This window comes from Taeniopygia guttata, chromosome 1 (genome assembly GCF_048771995.1).
Source record: "Taeniopygia guttata chromosome 1, bTaeGut7.mat, whole genome shotgun sequence".
Taxonomy (NCBI): Eukaryota; Metazoa; Chordata; class Aves; order Passeriformes; family Estrildidae; genus Taeniopygia; species Taeniopygia guttata.
The window spans coordinates 61,074,977-61,099,559 of NC_133024.1; the positions used below are offsets into that span (position 1 = coordinate 61,074,977).

General features: G+C 44.2%; 2 protein-coding genes across 3 annotated transcripts in view; both read left to right on the plus strand.

The window, feature by feature from the left end:
- The window catches only part of SETDB2 (SET domain bifurcated histone lysine methyltransferase 2), a 28,192-nt gene extending 22,476 nt beyond the window's left edge, over nucleotides 1–5,716 (plus strand). Inside the window, exons 16-17 of the mRNA XM_072929145.1 lie at nucleotides 4,132–4,232; nucleotides 5,596–5,716. The gene's annotated coding sequence lies outside the window, so the exon portion shown is untranslated. The remainder of the gene's footprint in view (nucleotides 1–4,131; nucleotides 4,233–5,595) is intronic.
- On the plus strand, nucleotides 685–24,297 carry PHF11 (PHD finger protein 11). Of its 2 annotated transcripts, XM_041716175.2 has the most exons (10): nucleotides 5,596–5,710; nucleotides 6,584–6,719; nucleotides 8,397–8,504; nucleotides 9,255–9,388; nucleotides 12,369–12,415; nucleotides 15,898–15,956; nucleotides 16,355–16,421; nucleotides 18,192–18,314; nucleotides 19,532–19,603; nucleotides 23,362–24,297. In XM_041716175.2, the coding sequence occupies exons 2-10, from the start codon at nucleotides 6,612–6,614 to the stop codon at nucleotides 23,499–23,501; spliced, it is 858 nt and encodes a 285-aa protein (XP_041572109.1). In that variant the 5' UTR covers nucleotides 5,596–5,710; nucleotides 6,584–6,611; the 3' UTR covers nucleotides 23,502–24,297. The 2 variants fall into 2 exon arrangements, with proteins under 2 accessions (XP_072785320.1, XP_041572109.1); XM_072929219.1 differs by lacking the exons at nucleotides 5,596–5,710; nucleotides 6,584–6,719 and adding an exon at nucleotides 685–811.
- Nucleotides 24,298–24,583: the final 286 nt, after the last annotated feature.

Sequence of the window (24,583 nt, forward strand, 5' to 3'; positions counted from 1 at the left end):
TTGATTTTCCCCTTTTATCCCCTATTAAACTTCTAAAAATTTTGAAAAGTGGGGTTGATTTCTCACACCTGCATCAGCAATAGTGTAGCCAGCAGGACGAGGACAGTGGTTGTACCCCTGTACTTGACCCTGCTGAGGCCACATCTCAAATCCTGTGTTCAGTTTTGGGCCCGTAAAATCAGGGAGGACGTGAAGGCGCTGGAGCGTGCCCAGAGAAGGGCAGCACAGCTGGGGAAAGGTGAGGAGCACCCGTCCTGTGCGGAGCTGCTGGGGGTGTTTCGTCTGGAGAAAAGAAGGCTGCCGGATGCCCCTACCCCTCTATAATATTGCCTGAAAGGAAGGCGTAGCCAGGACGGGGTCGGCATCTTCCTCCCAGCAACAAGTGGCAAGAAGCTCCATCCGGGGAGGCTTAGCTTGGACAGCAGTTCTGTGATTGTGTGAAAAGTGAGCACGGGGCTAGGGAGGGATGTAGGCTATCGCCTTTCCCATGGTGACAGCCCTCGGGAAATGGCTGCCCGGCGGCGGCCCGCGGCAGTGCCCGGCACGGGTCTCGAACCGGGCACCGGGCAGGTGAGCCCGGCACGCCCGAGGGAGGCCCGGCCACGCCTCCTGCATCACGTGACGGGCGCCTTCCCGCTAGCCACGCGAGGGCCGCAGCCAATCAGCGCCGCGCGGGTCGGAGCAACGGCCGGAGCCACCGCGCATGCTCCGTGCCCCGGCCGGGCGCGCTCGCTTCCGCGCGGGAGAGTTGAGGGCGGGGGAGGGGGCGGCGGGAGTGACGGCTCGCGCCGCGCCGCACCGCGAGCGGGCGGTAAGTGCCACCGCGGGCGGGGGGAGCGCAGAGCCTCCTCTGCGCCGGTCCCGCACCCCCGCAGTGCCCGTGGGTGGACCCTGCCGGGGCCCGGGTGGGCGTGGGGGGGCGTGAGGGGGCAGCGGGGCCCCAGAGCGGTGAGGCACCGGCACCGGCACCGGCTCCCAGAAAAGCTGTGGGTGTCCGGTCCCTGGCGGTGTTCAGGGACGGGATGGATGGAGCTCTGAGCAGCCCAGTCTAGCGAAAGGTGCCCTGCCCGCGGCGGGGCTGGACCGAGATGCTCTCAAGTGAGGGGTGATCAGAAAGACAGCTTTGTTTGTTCGTTCTTCTTTGCAAAATCTGGATGTGTTTGTTATGTAATAACGTAGGGAGGAGAATGGGGAACTGAGTGTCGGTCGTGTTTAGCTGTGAAATTTCCAGCCGTGCTTCTTTCCCCACAAAGCGCAAATGAGGGACACAGAGAGTGTGGGCTGACAGGTGTGTGCTTTCTTTCTTCCTAATTCCATAGATCCAACCCTGCACTGCGCTGAAAGGAAGAGCAGAGCAGGAGCTGGGGCAGTGGGTTTCAATAGCGCGCTGGAATTCAGGGGACTTGGGTTCTTTTCCTTACTTCCTGTGGATATACTAAGAGGTTCTGTGCCTTAGCCTCCTCCTGTGTAAAAGATGGATATTTACATACAAGAATGCTTTCAGAACTGGGTCTGGAGAGCAAATACTTAGACAAACTGGTAATGTTTCAGCAGGATTGCTGAATTTGAAAGTGACACAAGCCCTGCACTCTTGCCAGCGCTGTTTTTCCTTTCTACTTTCTGTTTCGTTTCTGGTTTCCTTCCCTTTAGTCACTGTTGTGGAAAAATAAAGAACCAAAACCAGCAGCCCTCCTTCTAGGAAATGGCGCGGGTACAGGAGGAGCAGCCAGGTGTGACTTCTCTCTCAGCTGTTGCTCTGCCTCCGTTTTGCAGCGTCATTTGACCTGTCATGAGCAGAGGGCAGCAGAAGGGCCCCCAAACCTTACAGCTGAATTAGGCCCCCTGGATTCCCTGTGGTGGTGACAGTGGAAGCAAAGGACTTCAGGAAAGCAGGGGATTGACTGTTAAACAGCAGGTGAAAATCCAGCATTGATAAGTGCAAGATGATGGATGTGGCAGAGAAACAACCATGACACTGATGCACTACCTACTTAATCTGATGCCACTTAAGAAAGGGATCTGGGGAACTGTAATGCTGGTCTGGTTGACAGGGTGGTATTGGGTCATTGTTTGGACTCGATGAGCTCAGAGGTCTTTCCCAACCTAATTGATTCTGTGACAAGTATGTGACTCTCACTGAAAGGCCTCCCTTCTGGGAGGGCCAAGAGGACAAACCTGTGGATCTGTCCCTATGATTTCTGTCTTGAATTCTCCCCCTCCAGTTAGGTACAAATCAGGGTACTTTTGTACCTTCCATTGTTTGTAGTCACATTGCACAGAATACCCCGGAGGTGCAGTTGGGGCAAAATATTTCCTGTTAAGCAAAGGAAAGAACAAGGCCACACGGCTCCCAAGCTGCCTCACATTCCTCTCCAGACCCGTGGCAGCACAATACACCAGCCCTCCACCCAGTTTTGTCTGCTCTGATCACCGTGGGCCCCGTTGCTTGTTAAGCTTCATGTTTTTTTCACTGCTTTATGGTTCCAACAGTAGTTCTCTGGAATTGTCAGTTCTGCACTCAGAAGCAGGCTAAAATGTGATTGAAATAGTCAGAATTATTAAGGAGAGAAGGAAAATACAGAGTGATGTTAGGACTTTGTAGTGTAAATGGTAACCCATCCTTTTGGAGGTGGTAGGCTCCTCTTTGAGTATAGCCAGTAGACTGTAGAGAAGGGATGGAGAAATGACAGACGTGAGAACAACTGCAGACCAGCTTCTGTATAAAGAAGAACTAAATAGTTTCAGATTTCTCGACTTTACAGAGACAGCGGGAGAAATAGTAACACAGCAATGCTGTCATGAGTGTTACTGAAAGAATGGAGCAAGGATTTCGTGCCTTTTCAGACAGATCCAAGTGTTTCAAATGGAATCCCTGAGTAGCAGGCTTAAGCCTGCAAAAGCAAGGTATTGTTCTGATGAAATGTAACTAAACTGTGAAACTGGAAACCTGCCCTTAGCCACTCCCTTCTTGCATAGCAGCAGCCAGCCAGCCCCTTTTAGCTCCTTATCCTCTTCCTGGTAGTACTCTGTAGCGGAAGCTCAGGAAAAGCACAGGCTCCTGTGGGGGTATGTCCGGTTTGCACGGCCAGGTTTGGGTGGTGGGGGGACTACAGGGGTGGCTTCAGTGAGAAGCTGCTGGAAGCTTTCCCTGTGTCCAGCAGAGCCAATGCCAGCCAGCTCCAGGACTGACCCTCTGCTGGCCAAAGCCGAGCCCAGCAGGAATGATAGTAAGGCCTCTGTGGTAACATATTTAAGAAGGAAAGGAAAAAAGTTATTGGGCAGAGAGGAGTGGAGCGGGAATATGTGAGAGGAGCAACTCTGCAGACACCGAGGTCAGTGGAGAAGGAGGGTCAGGAGGTGCTCCAGGTGCCAGAGCTGGGATTCCCCTGCAGCCCCTGGTGCAGACCATGGTGATGCAGGATGTGCCCCTGCAGCCCAGGGAGGTCCGTGGGATTCAGAGATCCACCCACAGCCTGTGGAGGAGGTGGGTGCCTGAGAGGAGGCTGTGACCCCGTGGGAGGCCCACGCTGGAGCAGGGTTCTGGCAGGGACTTGCAGACCCACGGAGAGGGAGCCCACCCTCGAGTAGGCTGTGCCTGAAGGACTTCACTCCATGGGAGAGTGATCTAAGTTGGAGCAGTTCATGGAGAACTGTTGTTCATGGGATGGACTCACAGAGAAGTTTGTGGAGGACTGTCTCTATTGGGAGGGACCCCACACTGGAGCAGGGGAAGGACTACTTGAGTGTGGTAGGAACAATGAGTGATGGACTGACCATAACCCCCAATCTCCATCTCCCTGTGCCTCCTGGGGGAAGGAGGTAGAGTTTGGAAAGAAGGGAGGTATTGGTATTACCAATATTGAGGACGGGAAGTGCCCTGGCTTGTTTGGCCCATGCAGCTGAACCAAATAGCAGCAACTGTGGTGTTTCACCCAGAGACACTTCTGTTGCAGCTGTAGAGACAAGTCCAGGCATGCTGGAGCTCCAGTGGCATCGGGATGGAGCTTCCTCTCGCAGAGGGTCCGCTCCCTCAGGTTTCCTGCTGTCGGAGAGGTTTTTAAGGCGATAGTGAAGGAAAGGAGTCAGTTCTGATGGAGAGTTTTAATCCAGAGCTTTTATTCTGGCCTGCAGGCTCTGAATCCAGCAACTGCTCCAGCAGAACTCTCGGACTGCGTGGTTGCTCTCCGTTTTACCCGGGGGAGGAGCGAAGGGATAGGGATCCCACCAACCAGGTAGGGGAGATGAGGTCTCAAGGGACAAAGGACACCTGGATGGCCCAGTGTCCCCCGGGGATAGAGGGCATCTTTTGAATCTGCTCAATCACCCAACGCCCTTTTGGAATTCCAGGAGTGACAGTGTTCAGCAGGGGTCAGGGTGGGGAAAGGAGGAGTGATTGACACACCTGGGAGGAAATCTTCAGGGGAGAAACCTGGGATTCCGGGGTAAACCATGAAATCACACTGCAACAGGGAGGGGTGAGGGCAAGGTGGTTTTAAAATTCATTATACTTCTCATTATCCTGCTCTGATTTTGTTAGTAATAAATTCAGCTCATGATCCCCAAGCTGAGTCTGCTTTGCCTGTGATGGTATTTGGTGAGGGATCTCTCCCCCTCCTTAACCCATGAACCCTTTGTTATATTTTTCTCTCCCCATCCAGCTGTGGAGAGGAGTGGTTGAGTGGCTCAGGGGAGTTCCTGGCATCCAGCCAGGGCTGACCCACCACAGGGGAACAGGATACAGGGCTAAATAGGGCCGTAGGTGCAGGCTGGCTGCTTCTGCACAGAGGAATGGCCAAGAGCTGGACTTCCACTGCTTCAGGATTCCTAGAAAGGTGCTGGAGTGTCCCCAAGGTTGACCATGATTAAATGTCTTCTGTCCTCCATAAGCACCAGGATTTCTCTGGAGCCTGTCAGAACACCAGGGACTGCAGACTCCACATTAGCCCTTTCCTTAAAAAATTCCTAGAGCAGGACCTCTGGGCCTGAGCAGGGCCTATGTGTCTGCATTGATTCCAGATATTGGTTTGCTGCAGAGAGCTTTCCCCATATTCTAGGCCATTCAAACTCTAGCTCATTCTTCTTTTGAGTTTCTTTCTTTTCTATTCTAGTTCTAATATGTCTTTGTGTTTCTGTTTGTTTCTGTTGTATTTATTTATTGCTCAGGTTCTGAAACTGATATGATGGTCAGTGTATAGATCAGTATTGGAAATCAGTTTCTACCCTGCCTTGCTTACAAGACATAGGAGGACAGAGGGAGAAACATTCCAGCTGTGTGCAAAGGCTAAGTGACTTGTGACTATAAGTAAATTGTCAGTAGTGTAAGCCAGAGGGGAAAAAAACATAAAAAATCTTCTACTCTGTTGATGCTTTCACCTGGGGCTACCCCAGTCTGTTTTATGCAAGGGGAATGGGAACTAACAAAAACAGTTAATCTGTTGAAACCCAAAAAAAGGTTGCAGGATTTGTTGGGCTATGAGATATGCTGCCTGTTTTATACTTGGGCCTTACTACCTCTCTCTCACAAGAATAATTTAACTTCAGATCTTCCTATTTCTTGAAAGTAAACACAGATTTTTCTTCCCCCTTATCATACAGGAGTTTGTGCTGTCAGAGGTGACGTCTCCAGAAGAGGATAGTTTGGAGTATCACACCTTGTAGGAGTGGGAAGTTGTTGAAGATTTCTCTGGTGGACTTGTACAAAAAACACAAAGTAAAATTTCTGCTACAAATGTTGCGGCTGATGCTCTAACCTGCTGGTGGGGGATGTGTGTGAAGGCTTGTCCAGAAACACTTTTACTTCTTTTGTGAAGTAAATAGCTGGCCTCAGAATTTTGCATCTGCTGGAGAAAGACTATGTGAAGAAGAACAATTAAGACTTGAGCGGATATGGCCAGGAGAAGATAACAGGTGTCCCTGGGGCAATTCCCAGGGCTCAGGGAAAATTCTGTCACCATGTTAGCATTTTGCCTGGTTGAGAGAGAATGTCTGAATCTCTCATTTATGTTTTTTTTATTGTGCCCCAATTTACTTGCAGACCACTCCACACTACTTTGCTATATCCTTCTTACAGAAAGAAATTAGCGTTTCTTGTTTTCAGTGAACTCCTGGAAGCACTAGTGAAGCTTGGGGTCACCTGTTTTTCTGTCCTTTGTTGACTCGCAGACCCACACGTAGCAGCAGTGGGTTAAGAAAACACTATAAGTGATTGCCCTCCTCCAAACAGAGGGAGTTCCACACCTTAGAGCATGACTTGCCAGGCCGCTCTTGGGTCTGTTTTTGGAGCAGATATTTCAAGCAAGCTTGAAAACTGTCGTATTACCCCTTATGACTTGTTAGTGACTTTCCAAGAGGAGATAAACCACTCTTTCTCCTGCACTAATTGCTGGAGCTCCTGGGATCTGGTTTCCATCCCACTGCTGTGCCAAGTGCCTGTTCTACTGGTAGTCATTACTGGGGGAGCAAAGCACCAAGGGTCAGGGGATGTAGGTGAAGAAGCAGTTAGAGGGCAGGTGTTGGCAGGCTCTGCTTTCCTCTGTCCTGCTTGGCCTGTGGAAGTTGTCAATTGCTTTGTGTTTTGTCCCAGTTTTCCTGCTCTACGTGCTTTCTGGATAATGGCGAAGATGGTGAGAACAACATGTGCATTTTGTTCAGAAGGGGAGGCTGGCTCTGTGATGTATATCGCCACAGAGAGAAATATTGCAGCTCATCAGGATTGTCTGGTGAGTGCCTTTAGCTGGTCAGTACCGAAGAGAAGTGGAGAAGGGATAAGGGGAAGTTTCCACTGCTTATCTGTTTTTGGTGTTGCAATGATGTCTGGATTGAAAGGCTGGTTACTCAAATCAGCAAGTTTATAATTGATTGAAAAGCTGTTAAAAGCAACAGGGCTTGGCAGGGATTTTGGAGTGGGAGAGGATGTGTCTGCACAGCTGGAGTTGTTGATTTGTGGTGTTTTCATGTGTGTCTGTTGCTGAGCAGTGGTCCCAGACACACATGAAAACACCACAAAGACCACATACAGTCTAGCAACAGAAACAGGTCTTCTTGAGACACTATTGAGACTCATCCTCTTGGATGAGGATTCTCAGGACACAGAAAGTTGTATACTCAAACCTTTGCAGGAAAATATCCATAGCACTTGATGGTTAAAAACCTTTCCAGTGTGTCCCTTATTTAAAATAAGGAATAAAAATATCTGAAGTTGATTATATAAAAATATCTGTGAAGCTCTTAAGTGTGTGCAATCCTTCTACTTTTCTTGCCTGCCCTTTATTCTGGAATGTTGGTAGAGCTGGGTGTTGGAGTGTAGAATCAATTACAGCTGCTGTATTCTCCCTTCAGCAGAGGGAGAATATAGCTGAGGGTCATTTAGTGCAGGAGATGCTGCTAGAGCAGCTTTCAGGCTCTCACTGTCCCAGCCTTATTATTCTCACAATAGTTATGTCTACATCTGTATTTTTCTGATGTCTTTTTTGGTTAGTTGTTTTTTATCAGAATGTTTCACAGCAGCATTGTTTTACGGCGCTTGAATGTTTTATTTGAAACAGGTTTTATTATAACTTTAATGTTTTTCCAATGTTAAAACTTTTCTCTCTCTTTCTCTCTTTCTCTGTTTTTTCTTATTTCTCCTTTCTTTCTCCTCCCAGCACCTTTGCTCACTTCTCTGCCTTGGATTTGTTTGCGCTGTTTGGGTTTTTTTGCAGTCAGCTATCACTTTCTGAGCAGACAGACTGTGCCTGCTAATTGATGAAAGTGTGGCTCCCTTTTGTTCAGAATTAGCTACATGTAATGCTTAGGAAATATTTACCGAGAACTTCCCCTTCCTCACGCATTGTCATGGCTCAGCAGTTCTGTGGAAATTAAAGTGGCCTGAGTGTGCATGTGTGCATTTTTAGTGAGTTTCTTCCAGGATGTGTACAGTGTTTCTGTTTTTTTCCTGCAGTCGGCTGTTGTCGGTCAGCATTGGGCTGTATGGAAATCTTATTACAGAGAAATGTTGCATCCAGCTGTAGGTCTGAACAACTGAGCACATAATAAAATGTCCAAGGTGTGGAGGTCCTTTGCCTGAAGATCTTCTCATCCCTACTCTGGGCACCCTGGAATTTCACATTTTCTTTGTTCATGTTTTTGATAAGTTAACTTTCTCACCTTATTATCTTTTCTTAGTTTGCCGTCAGGTTATGTGAAATCTCCTATGTGGAAGGAGGAACTTCTTTTGATGGCAGAAATGTTTAAGCTTTGCTCATTGTTCAGTGTAGCTGAAACATCTTGTTAGCACAGAGAAAAATCAGCCTTCTTAGGTAGGACAAATGAAAGAAGAAAAGATGTATTCCATGTCTCTTTTCAGCACTGGTGACCGAGTCATTCTTATTTCTTAAAACTGTCTTTTTTGTCTTTAGTTATTTTCCTCAGGATTTGTGGAATCTGAAGATCATAACCCAGAAAATCTAGAAATAAGGTTTGATGTGTCATCAGTGTTAAAGGAGCTCAGGAGAGGAAAGCGGCTGGTAAGGAGATGTTTCTGAATCTGCAGTTAGTCCCATCTCATATTATTGAAGGTTGTCTGGCCTGTTCTGTGCTTTAAAAAAAAATAAAAATTCAAGCAGCTGGTACTTCTGATCTAATAAGATTAGGGAAATTACAGGTTTAGTGTTGGAGTAATTGATTTAACATTTGGTTTGGTGAAATTTAGTTCATTCTGTTTTAAAATGCAGGTGGGATTTTTTCTGGCCTTTGTGTCGTTAGTCAAAATTTCCTGAGACTTTGGTAAAGAACTAAGCCAGCGCCTGAAACAAAAGAATGCAATCCACAATTGTAAAGGGGACACCTTCTGAGTTTAGCAGAAATATGATTATTTAAATTAGGGGTTTTTATAATTGCCTTTGTCTTCAGCTGCCCTCCTCTGCTATGTCCTGGGTAGGACTCTTTTCATTATGAAGTTAGCCTAGAAAACATAAATATAAACATTAACACCAATTAATGTTGAAATAACTTGGGAAAGTTGCTTAGTGCCCTCACATGGCTCTTTGCCTCATTTTACAAATTTATCAGTATGAAATAGAAGTAAGATAGTGAAAAGGTGGCTGAAATAATTACCAGGGTCGGTGTTTGCAGGAGTGAATTTGCCTGATGAATTACACAGAGGTGACTTGCAATGGAATACTGGATTTTCCCACAGAGAATAGCATTTGCCCTGTCTGGCAGGATTTGGAGTAGCTGCCTGTGACATTTACCTGGTGAACCCCCTCCTGTTGTAGGTGTGCAACTTCTGCCGCAAGAAGGGGGCCACGGTGGGCTGCGAGGAGCGCGCGTGCCGCAGGAGCTACCACTTCTTCTGCGCGCTCTGCGACGATGCAGCCGTGGAGACCGACGAGGTCAATGGCGTCTACAGGTACCTCACAGAGTGTCCTCTGACTGTTACTGCCAGCCTCTGGGGGTGTCAGCAAGAGGGACTTCTTTGGGTGTGGTTTAAAGGGTTTTTAGGGAAGGAAATAAGTTCCCCTCCCCTACAGTGATGCTTGGTGCTCTGTTTGCAAACTGTGGGAGAAATGTTTTCATTTCACAGGAAAACGTTACTGCAGTGGGAGGGAATCTGTTTAGTGCTTGAGCCTGTAACATCACTGAAAGATAACAAGGCAAAAAGTGAGAAAGTCAGTCTTTTACTGACTCTCTAGCCAATCTTCAAGAACCAAGACTTTTATTAATGTCACTCAGATTCTAAATTTTTTGTTGGTTCAGAAGCTCCAATAAATGTCGTCTCAGCACAGAGCAGGTTATAACCCTTCTAGGTCTGCTCATATTAGTCAAATTCGGGTAATTTTGCCTCCTCATGCTAGCAAAGAACTTTGATTCCCACTAAAGGCCTTGTATGTCAAGTATGTTGCTAGCAATAACATGATTGAATGGATTCTAAGTAAATTTTCTGTCCTGATCATGCTAGTCCTGGTGTCCACTGCCCTTGAGCAACCTGCATTGCCATTGACAAATGAAGCAAATTGTTTGGAGGATGCAGATGGAGGGGTTGAAAAATTGGGGCTTTGGGGACCTTTTGAAATGCTGACATCTGAGGTGCATAAAAGCCCCGATACTCATTTCTGTGCAAGACCGGAGAAGTCACAGGTCACATTAGACTTAGATTAATTTGGGGATCATCTAATCACTACTGTTTCAAAAAGGAGTGGACTAGTGCAGTCCTTAGTAGCAGTGGAAGATGGGTCCTTTTGTGGCACTCCTGGAGGGTTCACAGCGCTCTCTGTCTAAAATGAATGCATCTGTGCAAGGCTGCAAGCCCAGCTGTGCAGGGAGGATGAAAGCTGTAAAATCTTTGTGTATCTGCAAAGCTCATGAAAGAGTGTAGCTGGGAATGTGGAAACTTTCTATGATCCCAGTATAAATGGCTTTCATCTTATAGCTTTAAAAAGGGTAACTCGGGCTCAAGAACACTGAACTCAAGGTATTGAAAAACGAGTGGGACTGATGGCAGTCCAGATACAAACTGATAAAAAAGTGCTAGCATATATAGTTTCGTTTGGTGGCATTTTTGAGCTGGTGACCTTGGAGGTTTGGAAGAGGGACCCTTAAAAATGCTTTGGTTTAAGTCTCTGTGTGACACTGATAGCCTAGGAAAGTAGGCTATAGCAACCTATAATGAAGAGCTGGGAAAGGACTAGATTAGAGAAGGATACTAGGAAAGCTTTCAAGGATTTGAACCTAAAGACTTTAGCACAGTAGCAGTGGCATAAATAAAGCACAAAAATTGTAGCTAGCTGAAATTATTGGAGAGTAGACTTGAAAAACAGTGAATGTGGATTGACAGCCCCTGCACATTTTCATGGTGAAGTATAACATACTGAAAAAATATAATTCCTTTGAGAGAGGCAGAGCTGGTGGCTTTAAATTCTGAGTTGCCATCAATGGGTAGTGATCATCAAAACAAATGGAGCAGAATAAAAAGAGAAAGCATAGGGTGCTGTGGAAGTGGCCAATAAGAGTAGAGGTGGAGAAATAAGTGCAATTTGCACTACTCTCTTGCAAAAATGATAGTAGAGAAGTGCTTCCAAATAAGTGGCCTGAGAAGTAAAATATATTATCTGTACTTTGTAAGATGTTCTTATCCTTAGGATGGGTTTTCTTTTTTTAGCTATGAAAGGCTGTAAGTAAAGGGAGGGGAAGACTAAAAAATATTCTCCAAAGAGCAGTATTAGAAATTCAGGGATGTAAATAAGGTGTCTCCAGCTTTCTGATTGTATTATTAGGCATACCTGAATCTGATTTGTTGTGCTTCAAGATGCATTTAATGCAAAAGAAGTTCCTCATCAAGCCAACAGTCTGCATTTCTAAGGGCAGTGCTTCTGTTTTTGTTAAAAGAATGACAATAATTAGAAAATGGCCTAGTAAATGCAGTTCCCTTTAAAAATTGAAGCAGACTTGATTTACTTGGCAAGTAAATTTGTAAGGAAGAGATAAACTAAGCCGTGCTCCTGACAAGGCATTTTTGCTTAAAAAGTGACTTGGGATCTTTCTGTAAGAAGGGCATATTGTAAAAGTTGGTTCATGTTCTCTGCACATTATTGTATCCAAAAGATAAGGAATATTTTCAGATAAATTTGTTTAATTTTGCCTGTTCCAAGGAATTCACGTTGCTCTCCTAGAACCACTGAAAAGATTCCCATTTCACTTATAACTGAAGTCTTTAAGCAACAAATGGACTGAGCAACTTTAAGCTACTGGATCTTGCACAGGGTTGTCCCACATAGTCAGGATTTGGGGGCCATTCCATGAGCAGCGGAGGGAGGGGCACAGGGATCTCCAGGAGGGTAAGTGCCTGGTGCTGTGCGTGGTGGTGCCATGTGGCGCTGCCAGCGTCCTGCAGGGCTGAGGAATGGAAGGTGACACTGGGCAATGTGTCTGAGGAGGCTCCTGGCCTGCGAGGGGCAGGGCCAGGGGGCAGAGCCGCTGTGATGGAGCAGTGTCAGGACTGTGGCGTTTCACCTTGGGAGTGTTAATCTCATTTCAGTGTCTCTGACACAGTGATTGCCACGCACATGAAATGTGCCTGACTCAGGGCCTGAACAGTGGGCAGGCCCAGACAGGGTGGGCTGATGGAGCTGATTATTCAGAGCTTCAGTGCTGAGAGTCCAGTGTGGCTCTGGAAGTACAGATACAAGGTTGTGCATGCACAAGACTTTAAAGCAGATGGTTTTTGAGGTGGGTAATGCTGAACAAAAATCCAGATTTTTTTTTTTTACTGTCTTTCAGTTTATGCTCGGTGGAAAGAGGGGAAAATATCTTTTAAAATTGGTCAACATAACTCTGTTTGCATATTTATTAATACTTCTTCTCTTTTTCTTGAAATTGAACTTAAATTTTAGAGTGTTCTGCCCAAAACATGACCCAGGGAATAGGACCAATCACTATGGTGAGTTTCTTTAATGACTTCATTGATTTCATTTGTTTTAGAAGTTTGCATCCTACAGTCAGTAATTCATAAGAACAAGATAAATATCACCACTTTCATATTGAGTGGGGGATTTCTAATCTTTCAATAGTGGTTTGGTTAAGATCCACGTGTATGCACAAAAATCAAGGTTTTGTGAAGTGGGAAAAGTTAAAATTTAATCCTCCCCAAATCTCCTTGAAAACTGACTTAAACCACAATGGACCCAGTCCTTAATGGAAGCATTCTTACTCTTCTTTGGGCAAGTAGACCCAAGCAGCTTGTAAAATCCCTCTGAGACAGGAGAGCCACACACAAGTTTTTACTAGATTAGCAAGGAAAAGGCAGTTGCAGGAGAGGTCACCTTGGGATTTTATCTGTGGTTATGCAGGCATTCACATTTGCATCTTCTATATTCACTGCAGTAGTTTTTAAAATAGGGCCTTTCATTCTGAAGGATCCCAAAGAGCTTTTTAAGTGTAACAAAAGGGTTGTACAACCCCTGCTTAAGGATTGCTTCCTGTGCTACAGAACTACAGCTTCATTTGGCAGTCCTGGCCCTTCCTGATTCAGAGGTGTTTGGAAATCCCAACCAAAGCTGGACCTTGTTAGTCCAGTGAATAGAACTCTGCTCACAGTGAAGTGGCTCCTAGACTGGCCTTCAGTTTGAACTCAATGGAACTGTTAGTACTTGTGCTGACAGTGGTGTGCTCCCACTGAAGTCTAGCAAATTTTAGCCAGTCTTCTTGACAGAGTCTTGCTCCACCCTGATGACACTTAAGAGATGGGTTAGGTGATTATTATTTAAGCTTTTATTCATGAGGGCTGGGGCTCTTCGGAAAGACTCCACAGCTGGTGAAAGTTGTAAAGTAGGTTCATATTTATTCAGCTCTGGGCACATGCGGGATCTCTCTGAAGCTTTCTGCAGGGTCTGAGGAGCCTCTCTTATCTCCAGCAGGCCTCGAATTCCTTCCACCCTGTTTGGGGTAATGAGCTCTTCTTATCAGAATCCCTGCATTCCTTTGTCCATCTTCGAAGGCCTTTACAAGCACAGCAAGTTTCAAGTTAAGCGGTTTAAGCAACATACATGTCTAAAACAGCTATCCTAACTCCGAAATTAATTTCTACCCTAAATTAATTTCTAACTCCTATGTCTCACTTTTTAGCCTGATATAAGTCTGTTTAGTGTCTGATATTGCTGTGGTTCACTAACCAAATGCATCTTCTTAGTTTACTTAGTAGCTTTGCTTTTTACTTATCCATAGTTCTGAATCCTGGCCTTTCTTCCGTTTTCAAAATTGTTTTGATTTCTGTGGTGTAATGGTTGTCAGTATCTGTTGGGGCTGCCCAGGGTCTCAGGTGATCTCCTGTCCAAGTATTGGACAGACCCAGGACTGCTTTGTTTCCAGTACCAGATAATATTCAGGCATTAGGTCCAACCTTCTAGACCACCTTGTTCATCTGGAACACTTAAGTCTTACAAGGTTGAATAACAGAATGATTTGGGTTGGAAGGAACTTGAAGATTATCTAGTTCCAGCCTCCTTGCCTTGGCAGGCACACCTTCCACTAGACCAGGTTCTCAAAGCCTCATGCAGCCTGGCCTTGAACATTTCTAGAGACAGGACATCCATAACTTCTCTGGATAAACTGTTCTAGAGTGTCACCCTCACAGTAAAGAATTTCTTTGTATCTAACCCAAGCCTGGTGTCTTTCAGTCTGAAGCCATATCCCTTTGTCCTGTCACTACATGCTCTGGTGCAAAGTCATTTTCTGGCTTTCTTGTAGTCCCCTTTATATACTGGATGGGATTTGTGTCTTCAAATGCTGCATATGCAATGTTCCCTGAGAAGAGAGTTTTCTCCTAGAGGAGTTCTTCCAGAGGCACTTGATTTAGAGACCTTCTGTCTATGGGGGTTAAATGGATTCTGCTGGCAGTGTCTACCCTGCCTCCTGAATGTGCTTCTCTCACCTCCTGAGGATAGCTGTACCCTGGGAAGTGGGGAGCCAGTGGGAGAGTTCAGTTCTTGGTTCCCCAGGCCCAGTGTCTCCTGCTTCATAGTTTGGAGAAAATGGGGTCAGGGAAGATCCCCTTATTCTTGGTTCATACAATATTCTTGTGCTGGAATGTCAGGTCTCTGCTGTGTGATTGGAAAGGGATAAGGTACCTTATGGGCCAAGAACTCTCCTTGCAGCTCTGTGCAGCAAGGATGTGAGAGCAGCTTGGACTTGAAAACGGGCTCCAACCTCTGTTTAACTGGAAGAGTTGGATGTGGACAGAGTAGAGGCTGACAAATGCCAGAGAGCAGCCAGCGCTGTGCAGGGCAGGAGAAGTTGGGCTGCTCTTCAGACTATGCTCCTCTTGTATAAGGCATCCTTACAGCAGATACCAGGGAGAGCTCAGAAAATCCCATCATGTGTCAAAAATACAATGCTGAACAGCAAGGAACACTTTGTACCTACAGCAGTATCTCCCACTCTGCCCCAAATTTGGCTTTACAGGTTTGTTTTGGATGAAGTGAGACCAATTTCCTTTCATTGCATGAAAAATGCAAATGTACAGTGCCAGTGCCCAAAGCCCAAATTTGTTTCTGCAGCCTCTGTATACAACAGTGGCTCCTTACTCCTCTTGATAGGATGATTTCTAACAGGAAAGGCCTCCCTAAGTGCTGCCCAGAGGTTCTGGAATTAAGCAGGGAAGGGGAAGTATAACTGTACACTAAACATTCAGGTTTTGTTGGGTGGTTGCACTGTTCTCTGCCTTTCTATGCTCCTGCCAAGTCTTCCTTGCCAGAGCTATCCTTTTCTGCTTGTGGTACTGTAACTGTTTCCAAAAGCTGCCAGTTATGATGTTGGCAAGAGTCTGGTGCATGCTGATGGAAAGGAAACAGTGAATGCCGAGATAATTTTTCAGAGATCTCATGCCACATCACTACAAACACTTTGTAGCATAAATATTAAACTGAAAAGTCAAATTACTTTTGGAGGTTTTCTGGAAGGGTCCTTATATTGATGAAAACCCTAATGCCATTTGTATGTCTTTGAGAGACCTAAGTAATTCTTTATATAGTTTGAGTTTTGAGGGTGTTATTAACTTATGTAAAAATTGTTTTGAAAATAAGTCAAACAGTTTTTTAACACCTAGAGGTAGTGCTGCTGCCAGGAGGAATAAGTTCACTCTGCCACAATTAAAAATCTGCTGAGTTGAAAAGGTTAATGATATCCTAATGCTATAATGATTTGCACTTTTTCCTAATGGTTGGTTCATGCTTGCAATTTTCCTTAATGGAAACAGTGTGAATTCTGCTGGAATGTCAGGTTTTTGGGGAAGCTGAAATATACTTCTGCCTTGCCACCCAAAGTGCCTCACTTCTGTAGCGTTTTGGGAAAGAAGGAATTTAAATGATGTGTGATGGTCAGTCTGAGGTTGTCACATTTGTTACTTTGTTATTTATTAATTCCTAGATGCAGCTAATAAGAAAAGAAGACGTACATTGACATCTCCCACCATCACAGAAGAAATGGTAATTCTGAATTTCTGTAGTACTAAAACAGGGGACCCACACCTGTTACAGCAAAGGACTTGCTTATCAAAGTATTCTGACAATGTTCAGAAAGAGCTTTGGGAGTTCCCAGTAGGTATTTGTTAACTTCTCTGCTATTTGCAATTGCAATGCTTAAGGAGGGTGGTGTCCCAGGTGTTTGGCTTTTCTTAAAGCATTTCTTGCTTTGAAGCAGTTTTTGCTTCCATTTTCAAAAAAGAATGTCTGCAGAGGAATATTGTTAGCCATTCAGAGAAGCTGACTGTGTTCACAGAAATGTGGACTGCTTTTTGTCTTTCTGCGAAGACAGAAGTAGGGTAACGAGAACAGCAGTAAACGTCAGCATGATGGAAAAATACATTGCTTTGATTTTCTTACAGAGTACAGAAGAGACAGCAGAAGAAAACCATTTACAAATACTAAAAAGGAAAAACAACAGGCATAAAGGTGAGACTCACTTTGGTAACAGAAGAGTTAATTCAGTTTTTACTGTGCCTGTGGAACTTTTAGCAGAGAAACAGGTCATACAAACACTGCTCCTCCAGCAAGGATAGTGGCTAGACAAGAAAATACGTGGCTCAAGAATGCAGATGGAACAAAGGGCTTATTCTCTGGGAGCCTGTGGTGGGATTTATGGTAATGGATAAATTGTAATATATATGTAGGGAGTGTATATATAAGCAACACTTCTAACGTAGAACCATGGTGTCCATGTAAGGTTAGGAGTATTCCCTACAGGACCTAGGGCCTGAAGAAAGGGTGCTCTCTTTAACTTCAGTGTTAAGGAGCCTTATCCTGACATTTTGGACATTTGGTAACAACTTTATGGAGCACCTAGGAGGTACTGTGATCTGTTATGTTGAAGTGCAGAGCTTGGAGATGGCTGGTAGCAAATTCTGTGCTGTAAATATATCTTTATGATTCTTCTGAGACAAGTGGCTCTGTACTCTGGCATGGCAGCAGAAGTCTGATTTGCAGAATGCTTTAATAACTGTGCAGCAAACAAATGCCTGTGGTTTGGCTGAGTGAGACTTGCTGTGTGATGTGAGCTGGTGATTTAGGTGGGAATGCCCCACTCTGGCTGGCTGCTGCATTCAGCTCTGTCTCCTGCAGACAGGGATGCCTCTGCTTGATGCTGCTCCTCGGTATCAGAACGGTTAAATCTAAAATTGAAACCCTGGAAGATGTTAACAGGGGAGGTGCCCAGAGGGGGTAGTACATCTTGCCTTTGGAAGCCTGGGTGTACACGGGGTGCTTAACACGAAATAGGCTTTCACTGCGTACATAACGGTGTTACAACAGTGAGATGGCTCACAGGACCTATCCTTCAGTGCTTCAGTTTTCATGTTACCCTGAAGCTTCTGCTGCAGTTGCTTGTTGGGGTTCTCCTAGCACTTGGAAGTTTGGAATGTGCTAATGGTGATTATTCACCTCGCTGTGGATATGCTTAATGTACGGGCATGGTATTGCAAGTGGCTGCCTAGTGGTATTTTCTGAATTTCATTACCACTGTAAAGAACAGGAAGTAAGTGAGATGGCATTTCTTTCCTCACAGATGTCTCCAGTAAAATGTAACATTGTTTTTAACAGCGACTGTCAGACTTTTGTGAGCCATCCAATGGCTCTTAGCTTTTGAACAGCCCATTGCATTGATCTTACTATAACTTGTTGCTGACCTGCTGCTCTGGCATAAAGAAAAAATGGTTATTTCTCTATCAATCCAAATCTGACAAAGTAGGTATATAAAATGGGCTGTAATAAAAAACTTTAGTTGCCTAGATCACGTGGAGTAAAAGTAGCCTCAATTTTTACCAAATCTAATATTGATTCATTTATTTCACTGTTTTCTGTGCTTTAGCCTGTTCTGTCCATGGTGTGATCCTAAGGATTGGTGAAACAGCGAGCAAGACAAATCACTAGGGGGTATCATGAGCTTTAGGAATGGAACATTTAGAGTTCTGGAGCTGTTTGTTTGTGATGAATGAAGCCAAATCTAGAGCTTAGGGAATTTTACACCCAGCACAATGCTTACGTTTGCCTGGCTACTTGTGCAGTCCTACTGAAAAGGGCTGTGTGAGTGGCTGGAGGAGCCCGAGATCTGCAAAACTATTTGTTACTGGTGGAAGGGCTTTGGCTTAAATTTTAGTTTCTGAAGAGAGGGAGCAAAGCCCACTTTACAGATCACTTCTGTATGAGAATGCTTTTGTGTTTTAACAGTTCGAATAGACTTTGTTAGGAAGTGCAAACAAGCTGGGCTTCTGGATGACATATTTGAAGAAATGCTGGACACACTTCACCTGGCTCAGGAAAAACTGATGGATGACAACACTTCAGAAACAGGTATGTTTCGTGGGCACCCATGGCAGGGACTCTGCTGTCAGAGCAGAGGTGCAGATCTGAATCCCAGGCACTTGGCCCTGGGCCACCTTCCTGAGAATACCATGGTGCTAAATAACTCAGTCCTTATTTCTGCAACTGTGCAGGAGGTTGAGAATGACCTCCCCTTTTGAATGACCACTTACAATGAAAGTTCTAAGAAACTTCCTTCTCAAAATTATGTAAGAGCTGCCAACTCAGCATCTCTAGTGAGACCTTCTGACTTGAATTTTAGAAGCCACTTTTACATGTTGGCATAAGCATAGGAAGGTTCAGTCCAGCCTGTCCTCCCAGGGACTGGGGAACAGAGAGGTCCTGAAGAGAACCAGGTTTTATTTAGGTCATAAGTCTGTGTTGCTCTTGCAGCTTCACAGAGGTACCAGCTGTCTATTAATATCAGCAATCTCTTCTGAGTGAAAATTCTTAAGTATGTACATATTAAGGCTTTGGATGGTTTGTTACAAGTGTACTGTCAGCTGATAGTCTGTTTGGGGTTTTTATGCGTTTATGACCTTGTATGGGGTACTTTGTTTTTAAAGAAGTCCAATCTGATGTTGCTTTGTCCATAACACAGTTAAAGAAAATTTTGAGCTTTCCTCTCCAATTGTCCTCCCAGTTTTGCAAAGTTAGGAGTAATACTTTTGCGTAAAGAAGACTATTGTATGCAAAAGCACGTGCATGGAAAGTGAAATGTCCCATCTGGAAAGTCTTCCTTCATGAGCAGCTTGTGTGTCAGTTGAATTCTGCAAGTGTTTTGTATTTTGCTTCAGCAGAAGCCTCAGGTATGAAATTGAGGTGTAATTCTTGGATGTTTCTTAACAGCAAACAGGGATAGCTCAGTCCCACACGTGATCTGTCAGGAGGAGTTGGTACAGTCAGCTCTGCCATCACACAGTCCTGGCACACTGAAGTGAAATATTACTTAATTATATTGCTCTTCTTTAAATGCACTGTTCATGTGGTGCAAACCCAAAAAGGAAATTATTTTCTATATGAAACTAAAAAGAAAGAATTGACAACTTGATCCTTTTTTCTCAATATAGATTATATGAGAAGGAAGACATCTTAAAACCTCCAGCAGTCAGTATGATGGAAAATAATTACTGTTTCGTGGTACTTCTAATGTAGGGCTCTGTAAACCTTTACTCAGTAGTGTTACATCAAATTATCTCTTTTCCCAGAGTATGAAGAGACAGTGATGGCACTGTTTGATTGTGGACTGTTTGAAAATATACTGACAAATATTTATTCAGGTAGGTGCAGAAAAGCTGTCAGAGGAGCAGTTGGTCTGGGGTTTGGCATTGAATTTATTCTAATGAGAATTTTGATAGAGCAATCATTTAAAATGAAAATTCCAAGGAAATTTTTTTCTCAGTTTTATATAAACAGTTGAAGCCATGGCTAGCTGAATCCTTAGAAATACAGTATATCAGATAGGTCTGGCTGACCTGAAGGAGGGAGCAACTTACAGTTCCACAGCTTTAAAATGCCCAAGGATCTCCACCCCAGGGGGATTCCCCTCTCCTGCAGCTTATTTGGGTTCCTTCTCCACAACCTCCCTTCAGCAGTTTGCCAGTGCTACAGCTCTGCTGCTGGCTGACAAGTGCTGGTCAGAGAAATACTTTCCACTGAAACACAGCAGCCAAAGGCCAGCAGAACTCACCTGAACTGGGAGGGGGCAGTTGTGCTTTGAAAAACAAGATGACAATGCTCAGAGTGAAATGCAAAGACAGGAACAGTTACTTAGGAGCACCTGTGTGGAAGGAAACTGCGGGGCTTGGATTCTCAGCTGTTTGAAGCAACAAGGCTGAAGCTGTTTTTCAGGCAGGCAAGTCTCATGCTTCCCATTTCCCTCTCAAACAGTTGTTCTGACGTTTGCTTTAATTTATTCTGTTGAAAAGGGTTTTAATTAGTCAATGTTGAAGTTTGGTATGTGAAAATAAATGTTTGGTGTTTCCCCTTCACTTGACTGAAAAAGCCAGGCTCCTCCATTCAGTCTCCTGTTCTTGTATTTAAATTCCTTCTTCAGCAGTTGGAGTGTCCAGTGTTGCAGTTGTCTAACACAAGGTTCCATCTGAGGACATTAAAACATGTCTGCTCAAAAATCCTCATGTGACACAACCTTGGGTCACACTTGTTTCTTTCAGTGCTGTATCAATTATTTCATCCCCTTCTCAACTTACAGGAAAATCTCTTTATATTAGCACCTCCCTGCACACAACCATGTGATTCTCATGGGTACTAGTTGTCCCCTCTCTAAATCCCCACAACTCAAGCAGCTCAATTCTTCCTGTGCCACACAATCTTCTTTTCTGAGACCATTTAATTTCAAGGTCAATAATAATGAGGTTGGTTCCAAAACTGATCCAAGAGGACCTCTTAAAATGAAGCAGTGAGAAAAAATGAAAACCGTGTTAATTACAAGTGAAACTGTAGAGGGGGAAGCAAATCACCAGCTGCTTTTTTTTTCCTTCTTTTTTTTGTTTATTGTTCGTGTTGTCATAACATCTTATAAGATCTATGTAGCAAGTCTCTGTGGTGACATAAGTCAAGGACTACATAAAATAAGACTGGTATAAATACTGTGTCTCAAGCTGATGATTTTGGGTCATATGCCATGGTTTAAATTCAATCTTTTTGTCACTTCTTGAATCATCATGCAAAACCTGTTCTAAAGCCTTACATGCCAGCACAGCAGCTACACAACTGTAGCAGGCGAAAGAGCTTTTTAAAATCCCTTTCTTTATACAGGGATCCACACTCCTTTTGCAGCGTGCAGCTTTACTGCAAACTCAACTGCATTCAAAACCTTCCACAGAGGATATGCTGTCAACTCAGCAGCAGTTTCAGATTTCTAGGGTGGAGGTTCTTTTCCTCTCCTCCAAGGGAAATTTACTTATTTTAGTTTTGCTTTCAGTTCTGTCATGCACCCTGCTTGGGCAGGATGCTTCCATCAGATTCCCTCTCTGTGCTGGTCAACAGTCTGGCCAGAAGCTTTTGAGCTCCTTGACAACATTTGTTTTCAGGAGGTTTGCAGCAGCAAATTCTGCAATTCAGATAAAGGTTGTGGGACAAAGGCCATGATACTTAATTTTAAAACTGTTGTGCAGTTCCTTCAGTGAGAGCCCCATAGCACTTGGGGCAGTCATTCCAGGTCCACATCCCTCAGGCCATTCCTGATTACAGAAATACATTTTCTTTCCCTTCAGCTCATTTCCTCTATGAGGTGGAAGGTTCCCAATCTGTTACCTGCCTTCCTGTGGAAGCATTTCTGTAGGCCAGTCATTCCTATCATTGACATCTTTATCTGGGCTACTTTTATTTCTGCCACATCCTTTTGGCCCAAGAGAAACTTAGCTGTGTGTCTGAGCTGTGCGTGTTCCGTCTGTAGCTGTCCCAAATGCTGAATCAACAGGATGAGAGTTCTGAGTTGGAAGGGACCTGCAAGGATCACTGAGTCTAACTCTGAAGTAAGTGGCCCATATGGGGATTGAACCCATAACCATGGCATTACCAGCACTATGTTCTAACCAACTGAGCTGCTTTGTTAATTTCTGATAATTAATTCTAATCCTGATGCTCTCTAAGAGGGCTTTTTCCCTTGGTTCCACTTGTGCATGTCCAACTTCATCAAGTATGTGTCACCTGAGTGCAGAGGGAAGGGGCATCTCCTTCTCTTCAGTCAGAGCTAGGCTGTGGCACCAGGCCCCTCTTCAGTGAATGCTACCAGATTTTCCCATGGGCAGCAGGCACCAACAGTGCTCTGGCTGCCCATGTTCAACACCCACACACAGCTTTGGGTAATGTATTTAAAAATGTGTCCATGCCCGTCACCTTCCGCATCCACCCACAGGCAGCAGGTGCTGTGCTTTCTCACTACAGGGGAAGAAGCAGTGCTTTCCTTTTTTTAAATTTTTTTTTCTTTCTAAATCAGTTAAGGCTCTCTTATTCTGAGTGGCATAGGGTAAACATCTGGAGAGGATTTCTCCACTCTACTCACTGGAACTTCGGAGACATCCTTCTACATCTTCTTCCCCAAAAGAGGAAAGATACGTGCAGTTTGTACAAAATGTCTTCTTCTTACAAGAATCTGAACCCTCAACATTGTCACACACTGAGGAAGTAATTTGTTGTTATAGACAAGCCTTGCTGCTCAGAGGTCACCAAGACCTCTGTGTGTTCTGTTAACTGAACAAAGCAGGTGCTTCAATTAAAACTTGCAATTAACACTGTAAGGTTGTGGTAATGCTTCTGATTACTGGCAGGGTTCCTTACTGAGCTCTCACTCATTTCAATAACCTTTAACATTAGGGAGAGGGAAGCAGAAATGCAGTCAAGCAGGGCTTTGCAAATAAGGTAAACAACTTGGTTAATCCCATCAGGATACTGTCAATAATGATTTTGCCAGAAGCAGAAGAATAAATGCTATTGAATTGTACTTTTGAGAGTCGAAGTAGTTGAATGCAGTTGTCCAAAGCATCTGTTCTTAGGTTTAATTTTGTTGTTGGTTAAAATCCATCCAGCTTGTAAATTTTCTTTAGGAGTGTAATTTAGAGATGGTGTCTTTAAAGATTTAAAATACATCATTGTTGGGGGAATTCTCACACAAATGGACTCTGAAAACAGAACCTTTACAGCTCATATGCCAGTTAACACAGGGGTTTAGTAGCTAAACTAGTAATTTTTACATATGTTGAGATGTTTTAATCTCAAAACTAGCTCTGTTATAGATGGATGGCAGAGTATGTGACTCCTGCTCTGTGCTTTCTCTGACACAGCATCCAGGCTCTCAGCAGACAGAGTTCAGCTCTTTGTGAAGACACCAGCTGTGCAGGGCCGTAGGTTACAAGCATTGGTGCAGAAAGCCAAAGGTCTTATTGTAGGTTAAACCAAGCAGTGGTAGCTCTGCAGAGTTAATGAATATGTATTTTATATTAGTAATACTTATGTATAATATTAAAATGTTTTTATTCCTTAATAATGAAAGCTTTATATCCCTTTTTCATAATAGGAACAGAAGAAAAAATCCAGAAACTTCTGGAAAACAGAAAAAGACTGGATCACAAGATTGAGCTACTGCAGGACTTAAAAGAAGCCATCCTTCCTACTCCAGAGAACACAGCCAGTACATCCAGTACAGTGTCTGAATAACCTCTCTCTGCGATGGTGCAATTGTTAGGATTTTCTAATGATAAAAAACCAGAGCAGTCTGGTCAGTGCCCAATTCCCTAAGATGAGGGCTGAATGGGTGCAAGAATGTGGTGTTACACTTCTTTTTATACCTCACTTTTGCAATAATTTCAAGTCCTTCAAGTTTTCAAATTTTCATCTTCAAATTTTTGCCTGGTTCCACTATAAATTTTCATTTATATTGCACAATGGAATATAAATGAGTGTTATAGACCAAATTTAGCTTTTGCAAAAACCGAAGAGAACCCTCCAGGGAAGATTTTTTTTCTCAAAGCCAAGGGACTGTTCAGCTGCCACAGAACACTTGCTAAAGTAATTTAAAACTATGGGAGCCCTCTCCTGGCTGGGCAGTAGCTGCTTCACTGTCTGTCTAGACAGTGATGTTTGAAGGATCATAGTGCTGCTTTGGTTTTCCCAAAAAAGATAAATGAGCAGAAGTTGCACTCAAAGAAGGCTTCTGGAATTTAAACAGGAGTTTAATTTAAAAAGCCAAATTATTCTTTATTGATGGGTCAAGGTGTACTGTTTCTACTGCAGTGGCAGTGGTAAAGCAGTGTTTGCAGGCAGACCAGAAAGCGTTGGGCATTCAGAAAAGATACAATGTCAAATGGGGCAAAACAGTGACTGGATCTTCCTTTATCCATTAAGAAAGGGTTCAATTTTCATGTGTTTTGTCTTTAAAATATTGTTTGAATACAGAAATGCATTGTTTAGCCACAACAGGCTAAGTTAATGAAATAAAACATTTTTTAAAGGAGCTGTGCATGGAGTTGTGCTCCCTGTCCCTAAGCTGCCACACAGGACATGCCCAAGAAAAGGGAATGCTGTCAGACTTTGCTTTACCCAGCCCTTGGCTGAGGGAGAAGCAGAGCACTGGCAAACACCACTTGGTGTGGCACATGTTACAACAGCTGTACTCTCTCCATAACCACTTGGAATTCCTTCTGTAGGAAGGTAGGCATTGATAAGCACAGAGTAACAGCATTCAAAATGAGCTCTTGAACTATAAGGTGCCTGATTCAATAAAATAATAGTGATTTTAA

Excerpts from the sequence above, each read along its gene's own strand:
- PHF11 (XM_072929219.1), top strand. The coding sequence starts at position 704 with ATGCTCCGTGCCCCGGCCGGGCGCGCTCGCTTCCGCGCGGGAGAGTTG. Across the intron at positions 812-8,396 it reads CGCCGCACCGCGAGCGGGCG|TTATTTTCCTCAGGATTTGT; the intron begins GTAAGTGCCACC and ends TTTTGTCTTTAG. Across the intron at positions 15,957-16,354 it reads CCACCATCACAGAAGAAATG|AGTACAGAAGAGACAGCAGA; the intron begins GTAATTCTGAAT and ends ATTTTCTTACAG.